At 36.2% G+C, this 25,812-nt stretch overlaps 1 protein-coding gene across 3 annotated transcripts in view; it reads right to left on the bottom strand.

The window, feature by feature from the left end:
* The window catches only part of LOC150102778 (ecdysteroid-phosphate phosphatase-like), a 393,004-nt gene that overhangs the window by 151,832 nt on the left and 215,360 nt on the right, over positions 1-25,812 (bottom strand). For all 3 annotated transcript variants that reach the window (XM_090398941.1, XM_090398940.1, XM_090398942.1), the window contains one exon: positions 16,663-16,900. In XM_090398941.1, coding sequence (XP_090255067.1) covers positions 16,663-16,900 — 238 coding nt within the window. The remainder of the gene's footprint in view (positions 1-16,662; positions 16,901-25,812) is intronic.

The raw sequence follows: 25,812 nt of genomic DNA, 5'->3' as shown, positions 1-25,812 counted from the left end.
TTGCATTCTGCATAGAAGCAGTTTCAAAGCACCTGCTGAACTGATCTAATTCAAATGGGAATGATTGTCCCTCGCCCAATTTTTTTTTTTCTGAGATTCTCATACTATGTAAATATCGTTAAATATTATATGTTTAATGATCCTTCCAGCATATGGCACTTGCTGTTATTGCTAAACTAATTGCGGTTTTTGCTTTGTATTCGGTCTATTGGAAATGTTTGTTCCACATTAATGTTCTGCTGGTTAAGGTAAAACTACTTTGTACTCATCTCATTTAAGTTATTTCCCATTATCTAATATGCCTTACTCTTAATTGCTGCTCACAGACTTCATGCCTTCAACAAAAGCTGCATGCATTCCACTGGAAATGATTCCAATCCTTATACCGCAACTTAATACAAATGCAGATTTTAACCACCTCAGTCTCAACAGCAATGATGGGCTAAAGATCTCAAAGATATTGATGACTCACATTCAATCCAAATAACATCCAGCTGAAGTGATCCTGAATAAATGATTCAGGAAAGTCAATCAATAATTTCAAGATGTCATATAACAATTCTAGCAATCCAACATCAGGACACTACACCAAATAGAATAGTTTCAAACCCATGTAGTAGACACAGATACTAAATGCTGCGAAGCATTAAACTACCTAAAATTAACATGCCTTTAGGTAATTAAACCTAATCAATTCCAGACAACTAGTCACTGATGTAATTTTACACACACACACACACATTTATCAGGGGTCAAGGCAGGGTCAATGGCCAGCCATGTTAGCAATGCTGCAATATACTGTGGTGAGTTGTAATGTAACTCTCTCTCACACAGACGTGTACTCCAGATAACCCTTAATGTGAAGGTTGCAATGAAGAATAATTTATCTTTAGATAAATGCAGAATATTTTGTGTTCAAGTTATTACTCAGTCAAGCTCCACAGTTAGTTGCTGTAATTTTTCCATATAGAGGAGAAAGTCTGATAAATATTGGTTATAAGCTATGCACATGAATATTAACTTTGAATCTTAATGTTATGTGAAAAATAAGCTTGGTGAAAAACAATGATTTCAAAACTAGATAATCACAGATTAATACAGATTTACACTTAAAATTCCAATGGGAAAGAACTGTGAATTAAAGACAAAAACATTCTTGATTTATAACTGGAATTTATTAGGTGTTAACATTACTCTACTTATTAATGAAATAACTAGAATAATATTAACTAAATCAACATTTTATATGAGAAATACTCACTGTCATAAAGCACTCTACCAAAACATATTCAGATTGGCAGAAAGTCTGATCATAAGATGTGACATGTTCTATTAACTTATTTTAAAATTAAACTATTTTCAGTTGTTGAAAGTTTTTCACTTGGTTATATTATAAATTAAAGATACCAAGAAATTATATACTTGGTTTAATCTATTATCTGTATCAAAGTTTGCATCTGAAGTATCTTTCAGAACTGGGGCAACTTGTGGCAGAGGTGGTATGACTTCACATCACTTACTTTTGCCACGAGTTGCCCCAGTTCTGAAAGATACTTCAGGTGCAACTCATAGCAAAAGTAAGTGTTTAATCCATTACACTTGGATAATGGATTAAACCAAGTATATAATTTCTTGGTATCTTTAATTTAATAAACTATTTTCAATCAGATAACAGATAATTAACTGGAAAGAAATATAGCTAGAAAGATAGATTTTAATTTTTCCCTATTTACAGTAATGTAGTACTGTTAATGCTATTTTATGAAATAGTCTATAATGGGTTTTTAATTTTTTTTTTTTTTTCTTAATTAAATTTTCTTTATCTCCAAAATACATGGCACATATATTTGTGTAAATAAATATATATTTTGCAAGATTTGGAGTTACAAATTTATTGTTATTCAAGCAAACATTTTGTAACATAATATTTAAATTAAAATTACTACACATAATGTTTCAATGTGCCATAATTATTTAATACGATTATATAGAATATTTAAAGGTGTATTTAAAAATTTAGAATTTATAAAGTTAGATACTTTATTTTAAAATAATTTTTCATAATTCTTAATGGGAGATACCGAGATAGGACTGCTGTTAGCTTGCTCCACCTTTGCAACGAGTTACCCGGTGTTGTACCACCTTACCACAGTCCTGAAGATACTTTCAGGCACAAACTTTGTTTACTCACAATTGGATAAAGGATTAAACTAAATTTATTATTTAAGCAAGATTTGTTTGTATTATAAAATACAGCAATATCTTAAATAGCGGTGAATGCTTGCTGAAAGTATTCAGTAGTAACTGAAGCTGAATAGAGGGGGGGACATTAATATAATATATAATGGATTTCAGTGTAATGTTCCAAACAGACAATTATTTTGCAAAAAAACAAAAACAGAAAAACAATGTAGACAGATCCTTAAAAGCCATTATTTGATGTAATAAAACAATTTATGATACTTTTATACATCTTCATGTCACTTTCTAATATTCAGTTTTCATGCTATTGTTAACCATTACATTTCTTAGGTCCTTGTAAATATATAATAAGATGCACATAAAGTTTGTAAAGGGCCATGTCTTTGATGCAGCAATTCTGTACTATGACTAGATATCTGAATGTGATAAATATGAACAAGAACATCGGAGAGGTTTTTGGAGAGCAAAGATGCAGAATCAGGTATTGCTAATTCAAATTAATACCTAATGCAAAGCAGTTAATGCCTAAGCAAATTAGCCAGTATCTTGCATACTTTTAGATGAATGTGATATTCTGACTGCTTTGTGTATTATGCAGGATGAAACACCTGAGTTTCTGGACACCTATGCCACTTTCATAAGAGACTGAATAACTCACCTTCATAGAAAAAAAAAACATAATTATGGTTCTTCACATCCTAGATGAGATGTGAACTTAGGTCTTTTGAACCAAAGAGCACTGCTGATAGCAACTGACCTGCAAAAGCTCTGTGTTCTATGTCCACTGCGAGTTTTGCAAGATGAAAAATGCTGGATTATGGAAGGAGAAAATCTTGCTACACCCTGTATCAGACCATCTAACTCACCTTTAGTTGAAAAGCACATATTAAAGTTCTTCATGTCCCAGGGGATTTGAACATTTTCAGTGGGGGGGGGGGGGGTATGTAGGCATATGTCATATCATCGTAATACTAATGGATAGTCCCCATCAATATGGATAGTTCTTTCTACCAGGTCATCATATTTCTGTCTTTTCTCTTTAGTTGTTCAAAACCTCTTCCAATTAATCTAAACATCTCCTATAGGAATGTATACTTCGTCTGTCCTCTTCTACTTTTCCCTTGCATTTTTCCTTCTAATAAATTTATAATCTATTTGTTATGTCTCCATGCATGTCCCAAGATTTCCCTCTTCCTTTCTTTCTCTACAATACTTGGTCTTTTATTTCACACAACACTTTTTCCTCTTATTTACTCCCACAAATTCTCTCCAACAGTACATTTCAAATGTTTTAATTCATTTCCAGCTTTCTACTGTTATAGTCCATATCTCAGAGCCTTTTATTATTATTTTTTAAATGTGGCTTCCACCTACAAAAGGCTTCTATAAACCTATAGCATATCCATAATGTGGGAGGGGTAATAATCCTCCCCATATTAATTTTATTTTGTCTTTTTTCATTTAATTTTTACTTAGTCAGGAACCCATTCATCACAAGGAGTTAGAGTCATTTATAGTAGGTGCTTATAGTAGATGCCACCAATGCACCTTGCTATAGACTATCCAAACAGCTGGCCAACTCTCTGATCCTCCTCACCGGAAGGTCCCCTTCCTATATAAAAAACTCGACCCACTTTAAAACCCTCATAGAAAATTTAACCTTGAATAAGACAGACATATTGGTAAGCTTTGATATCTCCTCTTTGTTTACCAATATTCCCTTAATTGACACCTTATTTCTCTTAGAAAAGGTTTTTCCCTCTGACATCTTACATCTCTTTTCCTTTGCCATTAACTCTGGGTATTTCTCTTGGAACAACAAAATCTACAAGCAGATAGAGGGAACTGCCATGGGTTCCCCCCTCTCACCCCCCCTTGCCAATTTCTATATGGAAGATTTCGAAAAACGAGCCATAGACTCAGCCCCACTCAAACCTTCTATCTGGCTAAGATATGTAGATGATGTGTTTTCTATTTGGCCTCATGGCCCAGACACGTTAGACTCCTTCCTCAGTCATCTCAATAGTCTACATCCAAGAATCCAGTTTACTATGGAAAAGGAAAAGAACAATTGTTTACCCTTCCTAGACACCTTAGTCACACGCCTGCCTAATGATACACTTACCTTCACCGTATACAGAAAACCCACACACACAGGCAGATACATTCACAAACTCTCCCACCACCACCCCTCTCAACAATATGGCATTATTAAAACCCTTACCAAGAGAGCCCACAATCTTTGTTCCAGTGGAACTGCCCTCACTACTGAGCTTAACCACATACACAGCACTTTCCTCTCCAATGGCTACAGCGATCACAGTATCAAAAAAAAATCAACTCCTCCCCCATTCCCTGTCCTTCTCGTCAACAAGATTTTAAAAATGCCATCACCATACCCTACATCCGAAAAAATAGCCAAGATACTAAATCAGTACAAACCTACACACAGCATATAAGCCCCACCGCAAACTTGCTACCCTTATCCGTTCTACGAAAGATCAGCTCCCTCCTCTCTCTCTCTCTCTGCCTGGAGTTTACAAAGTACCCTGTTCCTGTAAGCTGGCGTACTTTGGACAGACAGGCAGATCAGCATCCATCCATCTAGAGGAACACAAGTCTTACATCTTCAAACACAACTATGGACATTCAGGCTTGGCTGACCATGTTTTGGACACCACCCACAGGGTATCATGGAAGAAAACCACCATGCTCCACTACAGCAAATTCAAGAAAGAGAGACTTTTCTTAGAAGCAGCAGCAGCTCTCAAAAACCAACCAAATCTCAATAAATATGGTTGCATTAAGCTTCTGAAGATTTGGGAAACACTCATCACCAGAGTTCCCAACTTACATTCCAGGCCACCTACTACTGCCCTTAGAGGGCACTCTACCTAGATAGGACTTTAGTGTCACCCACGTGGTTGGGCTTAGTATTGTTTGTTATTTGTGTATATGTTACATTAATTGTTTTTGTAATCCCCGTAGATGTCCTAGTGACTAGGACGAAATATAGAAAGTATTAAATTCTATTTTAATTCTTTTTGAGTGTTGTAAAAAATCCATTAAGCCTCCAACATGATGGAGTTAGAGTCAAATGGCAAGTGAATTTTCATCCTAAATACATTCAAAATGTATTGCCTTGTTTTTATCACCAATTAGATACACTATTTTTTCCCCCCATTTTAAAATATATCTCTTTCATTATCAAGTTATTTGATCATGAGATACTGCCAGTAATATACTAAACAAGTAATTAATGAAGAAAGTCATACTTCATTTCTGTGAAAACTTATACAGCATAATCATGATCAATTCCTGATATGTAGCCCCAAGAAGTGTCCAGGTTAGTTTGACAGCACTACATGAATAAGTTTACATTTAGTGCTTCGAAGTTCACTTATGACTGAATCAATCCACCTAGACGTTAGTCTTCCTCTGGATCTCTTTCATGCCATCCTAGCACTAAACTCCTGTTTTGCTAACCTTTTCTCACCTATGCTATTTAAGTGGCCATACCACCTTAGATTAGCTCTGCTGACACATTCTTGAATGCTAATAATGTCAAGTTCATTTCTAATATCCTCATTTTTAATATGATTCTGCCATTGATGCCATCTGTTCACACACCTGTTTTTTTCTCAGAAACATCATATCTCTGGTCTCCAGTCTTTAATCAAGTGCTTTATTTCTAACCCAACTCTTGGATCCATAACTTAAAACTGGCTTGAATGCTGTCTTGTATCCTGCTAGTATGGTTTGGTTAATTTCTCTCTTTTTCTATATAAATTTATTCAGCTGGCTAACAACCATACCAGCTTTGCTTATTCTCTTGTCTATTTTAAGATTTAACCTGTATCTTTACTAAAAACTGTGCCTGGTTGGCTGAAATATTTTACTTGTTCTATAGGATCTCTATTCAGAATGCAGTTGAAGTTTACTGTGCTCCTCCTTATTTTCATAGTTTTGGTCTTTTTATTGCTGAGTTCCATGCAAAATTTGTTACAGCTGTTATTCAATATAGTTAGAGAATCCTGGAGACTTACCCTAGATGTGATTAGGAATACATCATCATCTGCATAAAGCAAAGAGCTAACTTTGACATCTGCAATTCTAATATCAGGTCTAATGCAACTTTCTTTCATAATGGTACCCATATAGGTGAGGAATAAGAGTGGGGATAACGTGCATCCTTGTCTTATCCCTGATTTTACATCAAACCATCTTCGTGTATTTCCTTCAATTCTAACTGCTGACTGACAACTTAAATATAGACTATGAAGTATTTGAAAAGCTTTTCTCTGGGCACCTAGTCATGTGCCTTTTCCAGATCTACAAAACTGAAGTATAAATCCTTGTCATATTCTCATGATTTCTCAATTATTTGTCTTAAAGTAAAAATCTGATTTTGACAACCTCTATTTGGCCCGAACCCTGCTTGTTCTTCTCCAAATTTCTCTTCTACAATCTTTCTCAACCTCTTTTCAAGTATGCTTGCATAAATCTTATCAAGAACACTTAGTAGACAAATTCCTCTATAATTCTCACATTTAGCTTTATTTCCTTTTTTTATTTTTTTATTTTTTACAGATGAATACTATAAGAGATCTACTCCCATAATCAGAAATTCAATCTCCTGTCAGGCCCTCTGAATTATGCAGCATAGTCAAAACTTTCACGCTCCATACTTAAGCATTTTTGTTCAAATATTATTATTATTATCATCATTTATGTGGACACTCCATGGAGACAAAAGACTCACTGCAAGAAAACCACTCTATCCATTAACACAATATCTATCGTACATTTTAAATCTATTCACTGTTGCACTCACAACAACCTATGGTAATCCATTCCACTTGTTCACCTCTGTACAAGTAAAGAATCTAGACTGCAAACCTATACTAAATAGACTCTTATTTTCCTCCTGCTCCCCATGTATTGAAAAATTTCTTCTGTGTCAATCTTATAGTATCCCTTCAGTAAATTATAAGTTTCTATCATATCCTCTGTTCTGACTGTCAGCTAAACTCTGCAACTCTGCAACTAACCCTCAGTTTATTCTCACAGAGAACATTCCAGAGACTTGTCACAGCCTGGTCACTCATCTCTCTATTCCCTCTATCACTTCCCAATCCTTAAGAAATGCAGATGATCAAATCTGTGCACAGTAGTAAACATGTTGGCAAATCATAATCTTATGAAGAGGAATTCCTTTGCCCACACTGCCAATTTATTTAAATCATTCTGTAAGATATCAACTATTATCCTCTATAGATTTGCATTGTTGGGAAACAACTGAATGTCCCATTTCAAGTATCCTGCTATTTCATTAACATATAAATTAAAGAGAGAGAGAGTAGTGGTCCTAGTACAGAGCCCTTGGGCACTCAAGTAGTCACCCTCATTCACCTTGATTCCACTCGACTATACACTACCCTCTGATATGTCTATATCCTATCCATGCCATGAGCCTCATATTCATTTCAATTTGCTCCAACTTATGTAAAAGTTTTCCATGTGGTATTCTGTCAAATGCCACCCAAAGTCCAGCAATATCAAGGTGTAGCATTTCCTTTATCCAATTCTGCTGTCACCTTATTATAAAATGGGAACAAATTACTGAGGCAGGACCTTACTTTTACAAAGCTATAATGCCCCTATAAAGTATCATATTCCTATCCACGCATTCCTCAATTTTACTTTTAACCAACTTTTCCATAATACTTTAACTGCCACTTCAGAGAAACTAACTTATTTGTAATTTGCTATTTCTGACTTGGAGACATCTTTATGTATAGCACTATCTTACCCTCATCCATTGGAACCTTGCTAGAACTGAGACTTAAAGTAAACAACTTCATAAGAGACACTACTAGTTCATTTGCACATCTACATAGCACATGAGCAGACATAACGCCCAGGCCCACTGTTGTATTCACATTGATATTTTTCAATACACTGAGTACCTCCAGTTCATCTATCTCAATGCTCACATCATGTCTGTCATCTCAGTAACTGCGAAGTTACTGCCTGGGGATGATATACCCATGCAAAGTGATCACTTTAACTGAACTATTTCAGATGCTTTTGTCACTTTCCTACCATCGGCACTTAGTAAAGTTATGGCACCCTGAAAGATATATGGAAAAACTTAATCAACTCGCTCAGTTCAACGAAACTACAATACACAAAACATCATGTAACGCGTGTGCATACAACACGTATCCATGATACTGACTGAAGCTTCTCAATACATGCAAGCATTGTCACGCATATGTTCAAACTTAACTGCCTAACTTTTTTTTTCCTCCTTTTTTCTTCCTTGCCTCTTCTCTCCATGTGAATTTGTGCACATTTTTATGTTGGACTGGTTATTACTAACATAATGTTCCATGTTCTGAGCAGAAATCCAACAGGTATTTGCCATTATTATTAGCTTTGCTCTTTTCTCCAAATTTTCCCAAAATATTTCTGTATGTCTGACAATCATTTCCTACTCTGCTAATTAGATCCCCAACAACAACCAACTTTTCCTTTTTCATTGTGTCAGTTGCTTTCTCTAAAGCCTCAAAAAATTCCTCCATTTCTACTTAGTACAACCTTCTGTGGAACCATAGGCACAATAAGTCTCATTGTCCAGTTCCCCATTCTGATATTTGCCACATCACTCTACTTAGAAGCTTGCAGCCTGTCCAAATGGCAGCCATGCGTTTTGGTCTCTTGCCAAGGCAATTGGCCGTAACTTTTGCCCTACATGATTCCCACCTCTATCATACCCAGATGGCTCGATTGCAACATCACACATAGAAAAAGCCAATCTCCTGGCATCACACTTTATCTCCGATGCACACCTAGGCAAATGCCCTCCAGTCATTCCAAGTGCCCAACATACAATGCTCCTGTATCCTTTTGCCAAAAAGACATCACAAACCTGCTGTAGACACTAAAAAGTCTCCTGGCCCAGACGGAATTCCTCCAATTATCCTGAAGGTCTGTGCATCCGAACTGACTCCTATCCTATGCCACCTGTACACACTCTCTTACTCCACTGCTATATATCCCAAAACCTGGCCTATATTCAGCCCGTTCCTAAAAAGGGTGACAAATCACTGCCATCTAACTACTGCCCCCATCTCAATCACCTCAGTCCTATCAAAAGTAATGGAGAAAATCATCAACTCTCAATTCCTAATCTACCTTGAAAGTATCCAGCTATTAAGCGACCACCAGTATGGATTCCGTCCAAGTCGTTCAACAGGAGATCTACTCTCATACATCACCCATCACTGGACAAACGCTATGGAAAAATTTGGTGAATCTCAAGTAGTTCCACTCGATATCTCCAAAGCCTTTGACCGAGTCTGGCACAAAGGCTTACTAAGCAAACTCCCATTTGGACTGCCTCAGGACTTTTGTGGATGGATTACCAGCTTCCTGTTTGGACGCACACTATGTGTGATGGTAGACAGCTCCCTATCCTCTCACCATCCAACTAATGCCAGGGTGCCTCAAGGTTCTCTCACCAACCCTCTTCCTTCTATATATCAATGACCTACTTCAGTTGACCTCTAACCCAATACACAGTTTTGCAGATGACAGCACATTACATTCCTCCCTTTCATTTGACAAACCCTACTCTACACAACTCACTTCAACCCACAGAACATCAACTACCGCTGCCCTTAATTCCAACCTCCAAGCCATCTGCCAATGGGGCTCAGACAACCTTGTCAACTTCAACGCTAGTAAAACCCAGTTCTGTCTTATTTCTCACAAAAAAAAAAAACATTTTCCCCTAGCATTGTTTTTGATGACACTCGAATTCACAGACGAAATTTCTCTTCTCGGAATTACCTTGACATCAAGCCTCTCCTGGCATAAACCCATCACAACCATTGCATCCTCAGGTTCCAAAAAACAAGGTTTTCTCTTTCGCTAAAGATGTTACTTCACCCCTAAACAGCTGTTAAGACTATACAAGCTACAAATCCGCCCAGCTCTCAAATACTGCTCTCACATCTGGAGTGAGGTTCCAAAAAGCACCCTCAAAATGCTTGACTCAATACAGAGGAGAGCAATTAGACTAATAAATGACCCATCCCTCACCAACTCGCTCCCCTCACTTTCACATAGACGCTTGGTCTCTGCAATCTGCACCCTTGGCCAATTTCTTTATGGAGACCTTTGAAGAAAAAGCCTTAGCCTCTGCTCCACAAAAACCAACCATATGGTTTCGCTATATTTGATGATGTGTTCGCTATTTGGCCACATGGCTCTGATACACTCCTCTCCTTCTTAACACACTTTAAAAACCAACACCCCAGAATCAAGTTCACTCTGGAAAAAGAGGAAAACAACAGCCTCCCTTTCCTAGACACACCAGTCACCTGCCAGCCTGATGGAACCTTAGTTTTCTCAGTTTATAGAAAACCCACCCATATAGGCAGGTACATTTACCAACAATCCCCCCCCCTCTTCACAACAATATGGAGTGGTGAAAACATTATACAACAGGGCTAAACTAATCTGTTCTAATGACAAGGCCCTAAACACTGAACTAAATCGCATCCTCAACACTTTCTCAGCCAATGCCCCTCCCCCCCCCCCCCCAAAAAAAAAAAAAAATTCAAAAAATTTTGAAACCAACAAACCATAATCCGCCTCTCCTTCACAACAAGATTACTCTAAATCCATCACCATTACCTACATCTGAGGCACCTCGGAAAAAATTACCAAAATCTTAAAAAAACATGACGACCTCTGTTACAGACCATACAGAAAATTGACATCCCTTATCTGCTCCACTAAAGACCAACAACTTCCCCTAGAACTACCTGGTGTATACCAGGTCCCTTGCAGCTGTAAACTGTCTTACTTTGGCCAAACAGGTAAGACAGCGAATATCAGAATTTTGGAACACAAGGACAATATACAGTTTCACAAGTACAGCCACTCTGGTCTTGCACGCCATGCTCTGGATACATGCCAGAGAATACGGCAGAAGAAATCTACAGTAATACACCGTAGTAAATACAAATTCGAAAGGCTATTCATGGAATCAGCCTCAGCCCTTAGAAACTCTCCAAACCTCAACAAATTTGGTTGTATGAAATTGCCCCAAATTCGGGAGGCTTACATCAGCAGACCTTCAGCCTGACGACCAAGAACACCTACTTAACCCGCTAAGGGGCACCATCAGACTTTTAGGAGAACAACAGCTTCATCACTTCATTCTCAGTTACTGTGTTGTAGTGCCTACATGCGTGTGCCTTTTTTGTAAGTTCCTTTTGAAGATGGCAATGTGACATTGCCGAAATATCGGAAATATTTATTAAAGTGTAATTTAATTTATATTCTTATCTACATTGTCAATTCCTTAAGTGATTTAGTAATACAAAGTGAATACATTTTTTATCTTTCCTGTTTAGAGTATGTTCTCCGTATATTTCTATATTATTATTTATTTTCATGTTTCCAATTCGTGGATTTAAGTCTCATGCTAATATTACATAATTATTTTTATTTATTTTATTATATAGATTTTGTAATTGATTATAAAATTCAATATTATCATCTTCTCTTCCTTCTTTTGGGGCATATAAACCAATTATTGTTAAATCTCTATTTTTATTCTAGCTTCTATTATTTGTTCATTCCATAATTTATATTTTAACTGTTTTGAAAAGGAATTATGAATCCAAATCATAACACCTGCTTGTGCTCTTTGGTCTCTGTTGACTCTACTATATATTACATTAAAATTTTCAGTTTTCATGGTTTCTTTTAATTTCCTTTTTGTTTCAGTTATTACTGCTATTTGAAAATTTCTTTCATTTAATATTTGATCTAATTCTATTTCTTTATATGCTATTCTTCTTATGTTCCAGTTTGCTATTTTGTTGTTTCCATTTTTTTTTCATCTTTTCCATTCCAGGGTCATTTTACATAGATTCATTTCAATTATCTTTCTCTATTAGCTTCGAAGTAGATTAATGTTCTCCATGTCAGGTTACTAGCCTGGCAATGGATAGTCCAGTGGTAGGACAGCTACCTTAAAGCTTATGAACTAGCCTTCTTCCAAATTTAAACTAGTAAGAGGAATAGGGTATATTGAAGGGGAAAGAGTAGATTTTTTTTTTTTTTTTTTTAAGGTGGTGATGGGGTGGGGGGTGGGGAGGACATAGATATAGGCCAGAAATGGAAACACTCTATAGCCCTCAAGTAACCTAATAACGTAAGAGTTGTAAAATATGAAGAGTTGGCTGATACGGTCTTATAGGAAAGATTAAAGTGAGTGGATCTTCCTCAAAGTAAAGGAAGAAAAGGAGAGATCCAGCTAGATGACCATGGAAGTGCCACTTATCTTACAATCAAGATGATTGTCCCTTATGGCCTTATTGGTCCACGAGTCCTTATTATATTCTGACCATTCCACCATATATGGTGGGCTCCCCTATCCACCATCCAGAGGAAACATTCTCTAGAGGTTACAGGGTCCCCAGAAAGATTGGTGGATATAGTCTGCTATTTGATATTAAGTAACTCCTGATTAAGAATTCAAATGAGTCATCAGTGAATAAGAAATAATAAGCTTTCTCATCACCACAAGTAATGAGAAAGCTTATTGATATTAATAGTAACTTATAAGATATTAAAGGGATTTTATAAAATTAATACAAAGGAAATTTTTTATCATCATTATCATTAAGTTTGTTCCACAAGGATTGCATAAGGTGGTAAAACTCACATAACCAGATGCATGAACATATTTTATTTAAAGAGCTGATAATGAATCTGACTTCCTAAACATTATTACTGGGGACAAGAGTACAGGTGGCTTTAATAACATTCTGAAACCAGAAAACAGAAAAAAAATGGTGATCACAAAGCTAATGAAGACAAAAATACTTTTTTTTAGATGAGTTCATTTTCAGAATCATAATCAGAATGATTTTGACATATCGAAAAGGGATAATTCATAAGGAATTCATTCTGGAAGGAAGAAATATTACCAGCAATTACTACTTTGAGATATTTAAATTTGTTGTACAGAATCAAACAGGTGTAGCCAGATTTTGAACAGGATAATTCACAGCTGTTACACAACAAAATATCTGTTCATACAGTAATCAATGTGCAGATATTTCTGGCTCACATGTCAGTTGTAGTGCCCAACCACCCTTATTAATCATCTGACTTGGCTCCAAAAGACTGTTTTTGCTATTTTCCAAGTTGAAACTGAGAATAGAAATGTATATTGTGATTTCATAGTATTTGTAACCATTTAGAGAAATATGACAGTAAAACTAAATACCACTGTAGCACATGATTTTTCAAGTCTATTCAAAGCTATGTGGTGCTTGGGGGAATTATTTTGAATGAGTAGGATAAGAAATATCTCCAAATCTTGTATGTGCCTTGGGAATTATCTTGAGTGAGCGTGTTAAGAAATATATTTCTTGACAATATTGTAACTTATTTGAATTTTTTTTTTTTTTTTGTACAAAGCAATAATTTACTGATGAAATCAAAATTTGACAATTATATAGCTTGGCTCTCGTAGAAAGGGTTAGACATTGCTTATGCATTTTCACTATATGATTTAAGGAAATTACAACGTACTAGGATATACATTAAAATAAATTTTAATATATTTCAATATTTCAGAAACGTCACGTTGCCATTTTCAAGAACTTAAGTACAAGACATGTGCACGCAGGCACAACAAAACAGTAAGTGAAGAAGAAGTAGGAAGCTATTATTTCTCCTAAAATCCTGATTGTGCCCTCTAGCAGGCAATGTTGTTGGTATTCTTGGGCGATTGAGTTGAAGGTCTTCTGATGTAGGTTTCCCAAATTTGAGGCAGTCTCATGCAGCCAAATTTGTTGAGGTTTGGATCGTTTCTTAGGGCTGAAGCTGATTCCATGAAAAGCCTTTCATATCTGTATTTGCTACGGTATATTATCCTGGCTTTCTTCAACCGTATTCTATGGCAGGTATCCAGCGCATGGTCAGCAAGACCAGAGTGGCTGTATTGGTGAAACCAGATGCAGTCCTTGTGTTCTGAAATTCTGATATTTGCTGTCCTGCCTGTTTGGCCAAAGTAGGACAGCTTACAACTGCAAGGGACCTGGTATACACCAGGTAGGTCTAGGGGGGGGGGGGTTAGTCTTTAGTAGAGCGGATAAGGGATGCCAATTTTTTATATGGTCTGTAGCAAGAAGTTATGTTTTTTTTTAAGATTTTGTGATTTTTTCCCGAGGTGCCTCGGATGTAGGGTATGGTGATGGATTTAGAGTAATCCTTGTTGTGAGGGGGACGGGAGGTTGTGATTTACTGGTTTCGATATTTTTTGGATTTTTTTTTTGGGGGGGGGGGGAGTAGCCATTGGCTGAGAAAGTGTTGAGAATGTGGTTTAGTTCTGTGGTTAGGGCATTGTCATTCGAGCAGATAAGTTTAGCCCTGTTGTGTATGTGTAGTGTCTTAATGACTCCATATTGTTGTGAGGAGGGGTGGTGGGATTGTTGGTGAATGTATCTGCCTGTATGGGTGGGTTTTCTATATACTGAGAAAACCAAGGTTCCATCAAGGCTGGAGGGTGACTAGTGTGTCTAAGAAAGGAATGCAGTTTTTTTTTTCTCTTCTAGGGTGAATTTGATTCTGGGGTGTTGGTTATTTAAGTGTGTTAAGAAGGAGAGGAGTGCATCGGAGCTACGTGGCCAAATAGTGAATACATCATCTACATAGCGAAGCCAAACGGTTGGTTTTTGTGGGGCGGGTTTAAGGCTTTCTCTTCAAAAGTCTCCATATAAAAGTTGGCCAAGGGTGGGGTGAGTGGAGAACCCACGGCTGTCCCTCTATTTATTTGTAGAATTTTCCTTGCCAAACAAAATAGCCTGAGTTCATTGTGAACTGAAATAGGGCTGTGATATCGGGAGGAAATTTAGCTTGGATAAGCTCTAAGGATTTTTTTGAGTGAGACATTTGTGAATAAGGAGGAGACATCAAAACTGATTCTACAAACAAATAGAGGGGACAGACATGGGTTCTCCACTCTCCCCACCCTTGGCCAACTTTTATATGGAGAATTTTGAAGAGAGAGCCTTAAACTCTGCCCCACAAAAACCAACCATTTGGCTTCGCTATGTAGATGATGTATTCGCTATTTGGCCACATGGCTTTGATGCACTCCTCTCCTTCTTAACACACTTAAACAACCAACAGCCCAGAATCAAATTCACCCTGGAAGAGGAAAAAAACAACTGCATTCCTTTCTTAGACACACTAGTCACCGCCAGCCTGATGGAACCTTGGTTTTCTCAGTATATAGAAAACCCACCCATACAGGCAGATATATTCACCAACAATCCCACCACTCCTCCTCACAACAATATGGAATCATTAAGACACTACACAACAGGGCTAAACTTATCTGCTCGAATGACAATGCCCTAACCACAGAACTAAACCACATTCTCAACACTTTCTGAGCCAATGGCTATCTCCCCCAAAAAAATATTGAAACCAGTAAACCACAACCTCTCCCCCCCACACACACACAACAAGGATTACTCTAAATCCATCACCATACCCTACATCCGAGGCATCTCGGAAAAAATCACAAAAATCGTAAAAAACATGACTTAACTTCTTGCTACAGACCATATAAAAAATTGGCATCCCTTATCCGCTCTACTAAAGACCAACCCCCCCCCCCCAGACCTACCTGGTGTATACCAGGTCCCTTGCAGCTGTAAGCTGTCCTACTTTAGCCAAACAGGCAGGACAGCAAATATCAGAATTTCAGAACAAAGGAATACATCTGGTTTCACCAATACAGCCACTCTGGTCTTGCTGACCATCCGCTGGATACCTGCCATAGAATATGGTGGAAGAAAGCCAGGATAATACACCGTAGCAAATACAGATATGAAAGACTTTTCATGGAATCAGCTTCAGCCCTAAGAAACGATCCAAACCTCAACAAATTTGGCTGCATGAGACTTCCTCAAATTTGGGAAACCTACATCAGAAGACCTTCAGCCCAATCGCCCAAGAATACCAACAACATTGCCCGGTAGAGGGCACAATCAGGACTTTAGGAGAAATAATAGCTTCCTACTTCTTCCTCACTTACTGTTTGGTTGTGCCTGCATGCACATGTCTTGTACTTAAGTTGCTGAAAATGGCAACGTGACATTGCCGAAATATTGAAATATATTAAACTTTATTTTAATGTATATCCTAGTACGTTGTAATTTCCTTAAATCATATAGTGAAAATATATAGCTTGGCAGAAGTGGAAATGACTGGTTAGCAATATTGATATCTGTTTCTCTTCATTTCAAAACAAGTGAAAACATGATACATAATTATAAAATGAACTGTCTATTTGGGAATTCTTGCTAGTGAATCATTCTGTATAATATTTGCGTATTTGCAAGACTGACAACTTACTTTTGATGAAGGTGAATCAGCATTTTCATACTGTGATTCTCTTTTTGTTTCCTGCATTTCATTTGGTAAAGATGTATTACTATACTGAACAGATGACTGCTTGGTACCAGATGACTGCAAGTGTTTCTGGTAAGTATCTGTTGCTGAGTGAAAACAAAAGCTAGGAACCGAATGTCTTCTGTATGTAGTAATTTCATCAACATCACTCCAGGTAACATTTTTTGACAGTGGCACTGATCTAAAATAAAACATGAATATTATTTGAAATAACTAATCATTAGAGGTGTCACGTAATAAAAAAATAACTATAATTTGAAAAGTTATTTTAAGCTACCTATGAAAACAAATTTTGAAACTTCTAAATTTAATTACTTTTTAACTGATTTATTGCCTCTAGTTTTAATTACAAACCTGAAAGAATTAAGTTTTTATTGGGCACTCCACATAAACTCTTAGTGCATAACGACAGCATGAATACAGCAGTGGGAATGGATAGCACATACTACGTGAATGTGCAAGAGAACTATCATTGCCTCTGATGAAGTTGTTCAATCTAAGTCTCAGCTCCAGGAGGTTCAAGAGGAGTGGAAAGAGGATAAGACAGTCCTGTAGCATAAAGATAACTCCAAGACAGAGGAAGCAAACTACAGACAAATTCATATATCAAGAGTGGTAGTTTAAGTATTGGAAAAGTTGGTTAAAGGTAAAATCCAACAGTGGATGAATAGGGATGCGATATTCTATAGTGGGAAGTACAACTCTATAAATGATGAGTTCTGTTTTAGTAATTTATTCACATTTTAACACATTTATTCATGCAACAGAAATGGATAAAGGAAATGGCTACACGATGATACTACTGGACTTTGCAAAAGCATTTGACAGAATACCACATGCAAAACTATTACAAAAAAAAGTTGGAGCAAATGGGAATGGATATGAAGCTAGTAGCATGGATAAGGGGATGGCTGACATACAGACACCAAAGAGTACTATATGGTGGAATGGAATCTAGGAGAATATGGGTGACTAGTGGAGTACCTTAGAGTTCTGTACTAAGACCACTACTCATTAATTTGTATATCAACGATATAGGGAGAGATTTAAGGTGGGGGTATTCTGTTTTTTTGCTGATGATGTCAAACTAGGGAGAGCAATAGTTGATAAAGATTATGTAGTTACCTTACAGGATGATTTTAAAAAATTGGCATTGTGGGCAAAGGATAATGATTGTCAATTTAATGTTGCAAAATATAAGGTTATGCACTTCAAGTTGAAAAAGTTACACGTGGCGTATCATATTGATGGTACTGGATTGCAGGAAATTGATGCAGATAGGAAACTGGGGATAGTGGTGGATAGAGAGGATTACTTGGATGTTGAAAAATATGCTAACAAGTCAAGATAGAAAATTTATTATCCCTCTTTATAAGGCTATGATTCAGCCACATTTTGACCAGCAGTGCACAGATTTGGTTACCTGGGTTTCTTGCATAATCCATGGAAGTAAAGTGGGGGGAGAGGACTAGTTTTTTTTTTTTTTTTTTTTTTTTTTGTCTGGCAAGTGGTGAATGAGTGGAATGGATTGCCAAAATTAGTTGTGAACTCTCTTGACAGTGAATGAGTTGTTTAAAGAGAAATATGATAGGTTTTGTGTGTAAAATATTTAGTTTGGATCTCCTACAATGAGTTTCCAGACTCCATGGAGATACTGTATAATAATAAAGAAGAGATCAGCTGTTCTAACAGAAACTAGAAAAGAAGATAAAATTCTTATTATATGGCATATTTTTGTTTTGATTTAGGGCAAGAATTTATCACTAAACTCAGGTTGTAAAGAATTTATAAACTGTGAAAAAAAAAATTACTATACTCAGACAACCAAAAGAAGAAAATTTTGAAAAATAAATAAATAAAAGAAAACTTGTCAACGTAACTTGGCAATTTTTGTTTTTATTACAGATATCATATAGCTGACAAATCCCTTTTTTCCCCGATAAACTTATGTTACAGATTATTTTTAGTGGATAATTCTACACACTTTCTTTAACTTTTTTAAATCTGGTATAAATTCCTGATGTAGAAGGTTCATTGTTAAATTTTATTGAATATGAATCACTACTAATTTTAAAGAAAGTATAGTATGCTTCAACAGGAAAATGAATTAAAAAATACAATGACTGAATTATACAAGCAAATTAAAAAGCTGAATATATGTTCCCCATCAATTAGAAGCAAAAACTGTACAATATATTACTGGTTTACGTAGGTTAGTTTGGTAATTTTGCATGGAGTAGTTTGACATATAACCTACATAGCTCAGTCAGTATAGACAAAGACCTTTGATTGGAAACGCTTGGATTCGAATTATATCTAGGACACAAAAAACTTTTACCAGATATTTTCAATGGAAGGCTAATTAGCCTATACAGGTGGCAAACTTTTTCCTCATGGAAAGTTGGGAAAATTCCAGGTGAAAAAACCCCCTACTTTCGTATGAGACCAACTAACTCACCTTTCATTGAAAGAGACCAGATAAAGTTCCTCATCACTGACGGAATCGAAGCCTTTGGTCTTCCCGACCAAAGGACTTTGTCTATAATTACTGAGCTATGGAGGCTCTTAAGTTGCCTTACCTAAAGCCCCTAATCACGGGATTATACATTAAAGATATCAAGAAATTATATACTTGGTTTTAATCCTTTTCCCAAAGAAGCAAAACAATATTTTGAGCGTAAAATATATTCATGTCTGAGCTACTTGTATATAGAGGCTAATGACTTCATATTTGCCTTAGTATGTATCCTAATGCAAAGCACACTCCCTTTTGGATGTGTATAATGCTATGAATAATGGAAAGAGCCACTACCTAGTCTGGTTTCAACCTTTATTGAAGTCTCATCAGTGGGAGCCAGACCGGGGAGAGATACCATGGTTTAAGTAATGCAAAAGTCATATATATCTCACATACAAGTAGTCAAAAGGGGCTCGACCTTGTTAATAAAAATCTCTGGATGAGAGATGTTGAAAGTGTTTTACTTTGGGTTTATTATATGCTAAAGATACCAAGAAATTATATACTTGCTTTTAATCCTTTTCTCAAGGAAGCAAAACAATGTTTTGCTTATGCTCAAGAAAGGTCGAAACTGGTCTGGGTAGTGGCCCTTCCCATTATGTATAGCATTATATGTGTCCCAAAGGTGGTATGCTTTGAATTATAGAATACATACTAAGTCAAGTGATATGAAGTCATTAGAATCTATATACCAGTAGCTCTGATGTAAATATATTTCACATACAAAACATTGTTTTACTTCCTTGGGAAAAGGATTAAAATCAAGTATACAATTTCTTGTTATCTTTAACGTATAATAAACCCAAGGTAAAACACTTTCATAATCATGGGATTTAACTCATGGCAGAGGGACAAGAAATGGATGGATGGATGGATGGTATGACGGGGCAACTTCTAATACAAAACTAAGCATTTTGCATGGTGTTTCTATTACTGTAAAGAAAGATTCATTTAAAGATTAATAAGGAAAGATAGCATGCACATTCATGTTTATTACTGCAACAAGTTTATTTTATTGGTAAGAAGTCAAGAACAATCCATACTTTTTATAATTTTTCCTTTTATTTCAAATGTAGTGATATTTGTTTGCATAAAATTTTTCCTGAATCACTAAACAGTTATGTAGTTCAATTAAAGGACGATTAAGCTCAATGAACAGACAGAGAGAACTAAAGGACTTCATTTCCTGCACAATGATGTCCTCCAATTCTCAGTCTGTACAATATGAATACACATTTACTTTGCTCTACTTCCTTTCACTTAAATTTTTAGATACTTTTAATTACCCAAGTAGGACACTATAATAGTTTGCCAGTTGATTCACAGATGACAAATTTATATTAATGTATATAAGCAGAGTCTGGTCAATATACAGTATTGCAGGTTTCAGATTTTTATTTTCTTAGAATGAAGTCACATTTTTTCATACACATATAATCAGATTTTCAACTATCTGATATGGGGGAAATAGACAGCAATACATTACACGGTAACATTATGCAAGCATTATATAGTTAAAAATTATTTTGCCCTACCATGTTTCCCTCTCACTCTTTCTCATCCTGACAGAACACAGTAACATTCCCTTGATGTTCTGTCAGTATGGGGGGGGGGGGGTTAATATCCATCATGTCTTTCAACTCATGTTTGGATGACCAAGGCAAATCATCCACAAGTCTACTCCCTCCAGCTATGCAAAAAATTTGTGCACCAGAATCAGCATCCATTCTGAATAGCCTATATAAGCTGACCTAGCACATTATAGAAGCAAGCCTTTAATCTCTATATAACTACAGCATGATTGCTCTGATCTTTCATCAGAAAGACAAAAATGCTCAATAGCCTTAGTGCTAATAAGCTGTGTAAAAAATTTGAACATCAGAATCAGCATCCATTCTGTATTGCCTATGTAAGCTGAGTTAGCATTATTGAAGCAAGCCTTTATCTCACATGTCCCTAAAGAAGCCAGATAAAATTCAGCCATCAAACTACAGTCCCACTGCACTCATCTCCATAATGTGGAAAGTGATGAAAAGAGGTCATTAACAACCAGCTTCTTTGATACTTGGAGGCTCAACTAATTAGTGATCAATATGGATTCTGTATTCTTATCCTACAGCAGACCTCCTTGCAAACCTTACTCACCATTTGGACATAGGCCACCATGGAAGATCTGGTAAAACTCATGTAGTTATATTTGATATTTCCAAGGCATCTGATCATGTCTGGCATCAAGGATTTCTCAACAAGCTACCATCTTATGATCATGTTCTTGCCTTTTGTGAATGGATTGCCAATTTATTTTCTAGCAATCATCTCAGTGGATTTTTTGATACTGGAGTACTCCGAGGTTCTGCACATTCTGTGAAATCTTTCTACACATTAATGACTTTCTAACTTCAAATCCTATACATAGTTTTACCGATGACAATACTCTCTATTTCTCTTTGAGAAATGGTATGGCATTCAAATGACTTAAGCTTCAAGATCTTCCATAAATAATGTCTGAAATACTAATCTCACAGTTCTTCAATAGGGTCAAGATAATGTATGGAATTTTATTATTATTATTTCATGACACCTCCAAGGTGTCATGAAATGATAAGATGCACTGAGGGAGGATACCACTCTACAGCTCTCTGTCTCCACCGAACCTCTACTACCATCATCATCTACATCAATGCCATCTACTGCCCACCACCACTAATATTATTTTGTCTGTAAACTGCATGTGTTCTGAAGGACCAATTTATCCGTATCAGAAAAAATCCATATAAAGATTCCTCCCATCACAACAAGAATCAACCTTAGGTCTTTTTCAATTGAAGGTGAAACTGTCATTCCTCCAATAGCACTACAGAGGCACTTATTTCAATGCTATTAAAATATCTGTTGTATTGCTGGAAAGAAAGATCCTACTTTATTTCTTTAAAGTTCTGATTTCCATTCAAGATTTTTTTTTTTTTTAATCTTTTTTTTTTGGCTAATTTTCACACAGTTTATTCTGGTGTAAACAACGTATCACATTCATAGGTCTTCTTTGACTACAAAAACTCTGTATTCACTTCTGTTCAAGAAACTACCTTCAACTTCTACTGTAACTTATCCTAGCACAAACAAATCACATCCATAGCCTCCTAATCAAAAAATTTTATACTATTTCTTTAAAACACTGCTTCTCTCCTACTCAACATCTCATAAGTCCTAATCTCACCAATGTTAGGAAAATGTTCAGGGCAATAGCTCCAATAGGTGCTCCCCCCCCCCCACCATTCTTACTGGTTCCCTCAAATCACTTTCACATGGATGCTCTGTTTCTGCATCATGCTTTTTATAGGTATTTTCATTGATGCTGCTCCAACAAACTGGTCACTACCATTCATTCACTTTCCTCTAATCATGTAAGAACATGAAATATCACTTGGCTAACATCCACAGACAGTTCAATTCCAAATATATCAAACCAACTTCTCATCTTCTTCCTTCATTCCTTTTAATGAATATAATCCAAAGCTTCTCAGAAAACTTATTAATAGATTCCACCTTTCTTCCTGACCTCTTGTGTGGAGCTAATATAAAAAATTCGATATCTCAAGTTTCTTTACAGGAATCATGTCAAAAGAGAAAGAAAAACCTTGAATGTGTATAATTGCTCTTGAAAAACTGCATAAATAAGAAGTAATCTCTAATCCTTTCTGAAACTTGATTATATTTGCTTTTGCATTACATCTACTTATAATATACAATTTTCTTTGCCTCCCCATCACCACAAATTCCTTTTATTACGTTTTAAAAATTCAAATATTTTTCAAGCCTAATAAAATGGTACATAATAGGAAATCGATGATGATGAATAAAAGGCTAATAAACAATAATATTATTAATTGAGCAGTTGCTTGCAGATTGTCACACATCAGTTTCCTGCCTAAATCAGATAGTGCTTAAACTATGTCTAATTGAATTATATGAACTGCTGACTGGGATCAAGTCAAGACTATGGGAAACCACACATTCCAGAAGCTACATAACACATGATAATGTGTGATTATTTTGCTCTGAAGCTGCTGGTTTGAAATCCAGCAGCTTCAGAGCAAAAATATAAGGCAGATAATAAACACCTTTTATAATTTAATTTTGTTTGGTGTTATAATACTGTTAAAATAAGTTATGAATAATATCTAACACCTAAGTTTGTCAACTAGATTAATCCTTACTGGAATAAGGGCCTTCATTGCCACTGCACTGTAAACTCCTGGCTCAATCTTCCAAGATTTAGTTCTATTAAAATATGTCAACTCCAGCTTCTTACCCACCCGATGCAGCCCAAAGTAAGTAGAGGGCGATTAAAATTAAAGTATCCCTGTTTAGGGCCTTGTGGAGAACCACCCAGTGATCCAAACTAAGAAATACATCATCATGCAGAAGTGATATCTAAGAAAAAAAAGACAAAACAAAGTAGTTCCAAAATTAAGCAGCAGGATATGCTGTATGATGTACCAAATGTAGTAATTTTTCTGTGTGTGTGTGTAAGAAAGAGAAAAACAACACAAGCATAAATAATACATTTTTATTCACTATCCATTATGCATTCACGGACTGTACAGTTCAATATGCTATATGCTATGCCTCCTGGTATGCCACAAACTACATCCTTTGAACAGCATGCTCAACAGCAGAATGCAGCTGGTCAGGATTGATGTTGCACACATGCTGTGTTAGGTTGTCTTTCAGAGTTGGAAAGTTATCAGGATGACCCCAATAAACCCTATCCTTGAGAAATTCCCAGAGCCAGAAGTCACAGTTGGGGGGGGTGGGGGCAGCTCAGGTGAACAAGGTGAACACTGCATGACCATCATGCAGTGGGAAATGCACCGCTGATCATTCTGGACTCTGTGAAGTGTTCTTAAAAATGTTGGATCCTATATGGATCCAACAATGTGTGGAGTGGATCCATATAGGAGCCACATTCTGCATAAAAATGACTGAACTCAGGTGTAGGCACTGCTGTAGCTGTGACACAACAAAACTGTTTATCATATTGTGATACCTCTTGGCAGTAACCCAGTAGGCCATAGGAAACGACTAGTGGATGTCCTCAAAGAAGAATTCTCCAATGATAAACAAACACCAGACATATGTTTGGGTGAATGCAAATGAATTTGTTGGATTGCATACAGGTTTTGCGGACCCCATACCCAGCAACTGTGGGTATTCACAGCTTCATGCAGGTGAAAGTGAGACTCATTTCCCCACAAAATCATCTTGTATTTATTTAATAAATACAGGAAGGTGTCCTCTGAGAACCTAGGTTATAGAGGTCTTTTAATATGTCATATTTCCAGGCTGTGTCATGAGCTTTTTGCCATGCAGCATCCAATTCCACTCAAGCAAGGAATCTCAAAGCGAATGTCAGTCAACTTTCACTTTGAGATTCTACAGAAGATTCTGCACTTGTGCAGAATCTTCTGTAGAATTTTCCAGACAGTTGTGTATGGCTTGGTTGGTTGATTTATGATTTATTGGCACAAGAACAGCAAACGTCACACTGTGCCAAAACAATGGCTACAAAAAATACATAAATAGTCAAGGACAAATAAGTAAAGAATATGCATGCACACAATCCAAGCAGTATCTATATATAAATAAAATTGCAGCAAAGGTTACAGCAATACATAAAGAGTCATAGAGAAATTAGTAAACAATATGCATGTACAAAAATTAAGTTAAGCAATGCAGTATCTACATATAAACAAAATTACAGCAAAGGTTACAGCAATACATAAGGTCAAAGGCTACAGCAGTACATAAATAGTAAAAATATAAACCAGTAAATAATATGAATAAAAAAATGAAATTAAACAATGCAGTATCTACATATAAATAAAATTACAGCAAAGGTTACAGCAGCACAAAACAGTCAAAGAGAAATTAGTAAATAATATGTATGTACAAAAATTAAGTTAAGCAAAGCAGTAACTACACAAAATTACAGTCAAATGTGTTTGTATAAATTAATTCTTTGTAGAAGGTTAAAAACATCATGTACTCTGTCTAAGTGTGATAACATCTGACTGAGTATACATGGCTTAGCTAGATAAGTAAAAATTTCATTCCTCTCTCAGGTAAAGTGCTGGCACTCTACCAGAATATGCAAATAATAAGATGCATACTGCATTTTTCACATAGGAGAGACATCAGCCTTCAGTAAATAAGATTGTGTAAGATGACTGTGGCATATGTGGGGCCTACCAAGAACAACTTCCTCTTTTCTCTTTCTACATTGACAAGAATGTCAATGCTTAATATCATATAATTTGCGTGTCAATGTTTCCAGCCATGATGACTGCCATTGAGCAATTAGCTTTGATCTTATAACCTACCTATATATGGTGCTGTCAAATAGTATGTGGAGAAAATATGAGATGATCTAGCAGCTGCATCTGCAGTCTCATTTCCCTTAACTCCAATGTGGTTGAGAATCCAGCACAACCGAATCTCAAAATTAAGGATTATCATTTTGCACAACAGGTGTAACATCTCATACAGCACTGGATGTGGATTATACATAGAAGAGG

This window comes from Typopeltis vanoorti, chromosome 10 (genome assembly GCF_054136105.1).
Source record: "Typopeltis vanoorti isolate ZY-2024b chromosome 10, IOZ_Tvanoo_1.0, whole genome shotgun sequence".
In the NCBI taxonomy this organism is placed as follows: Eukaryota; Metazoa; Arthropoda; class Arachnida; order Uropygi; family Thelyphonidae; genus Typopeltis; species Typopeltis vanoorti.
This window is presented reverse-complemented; position numbering and strand designations above follow the sequence as displayed.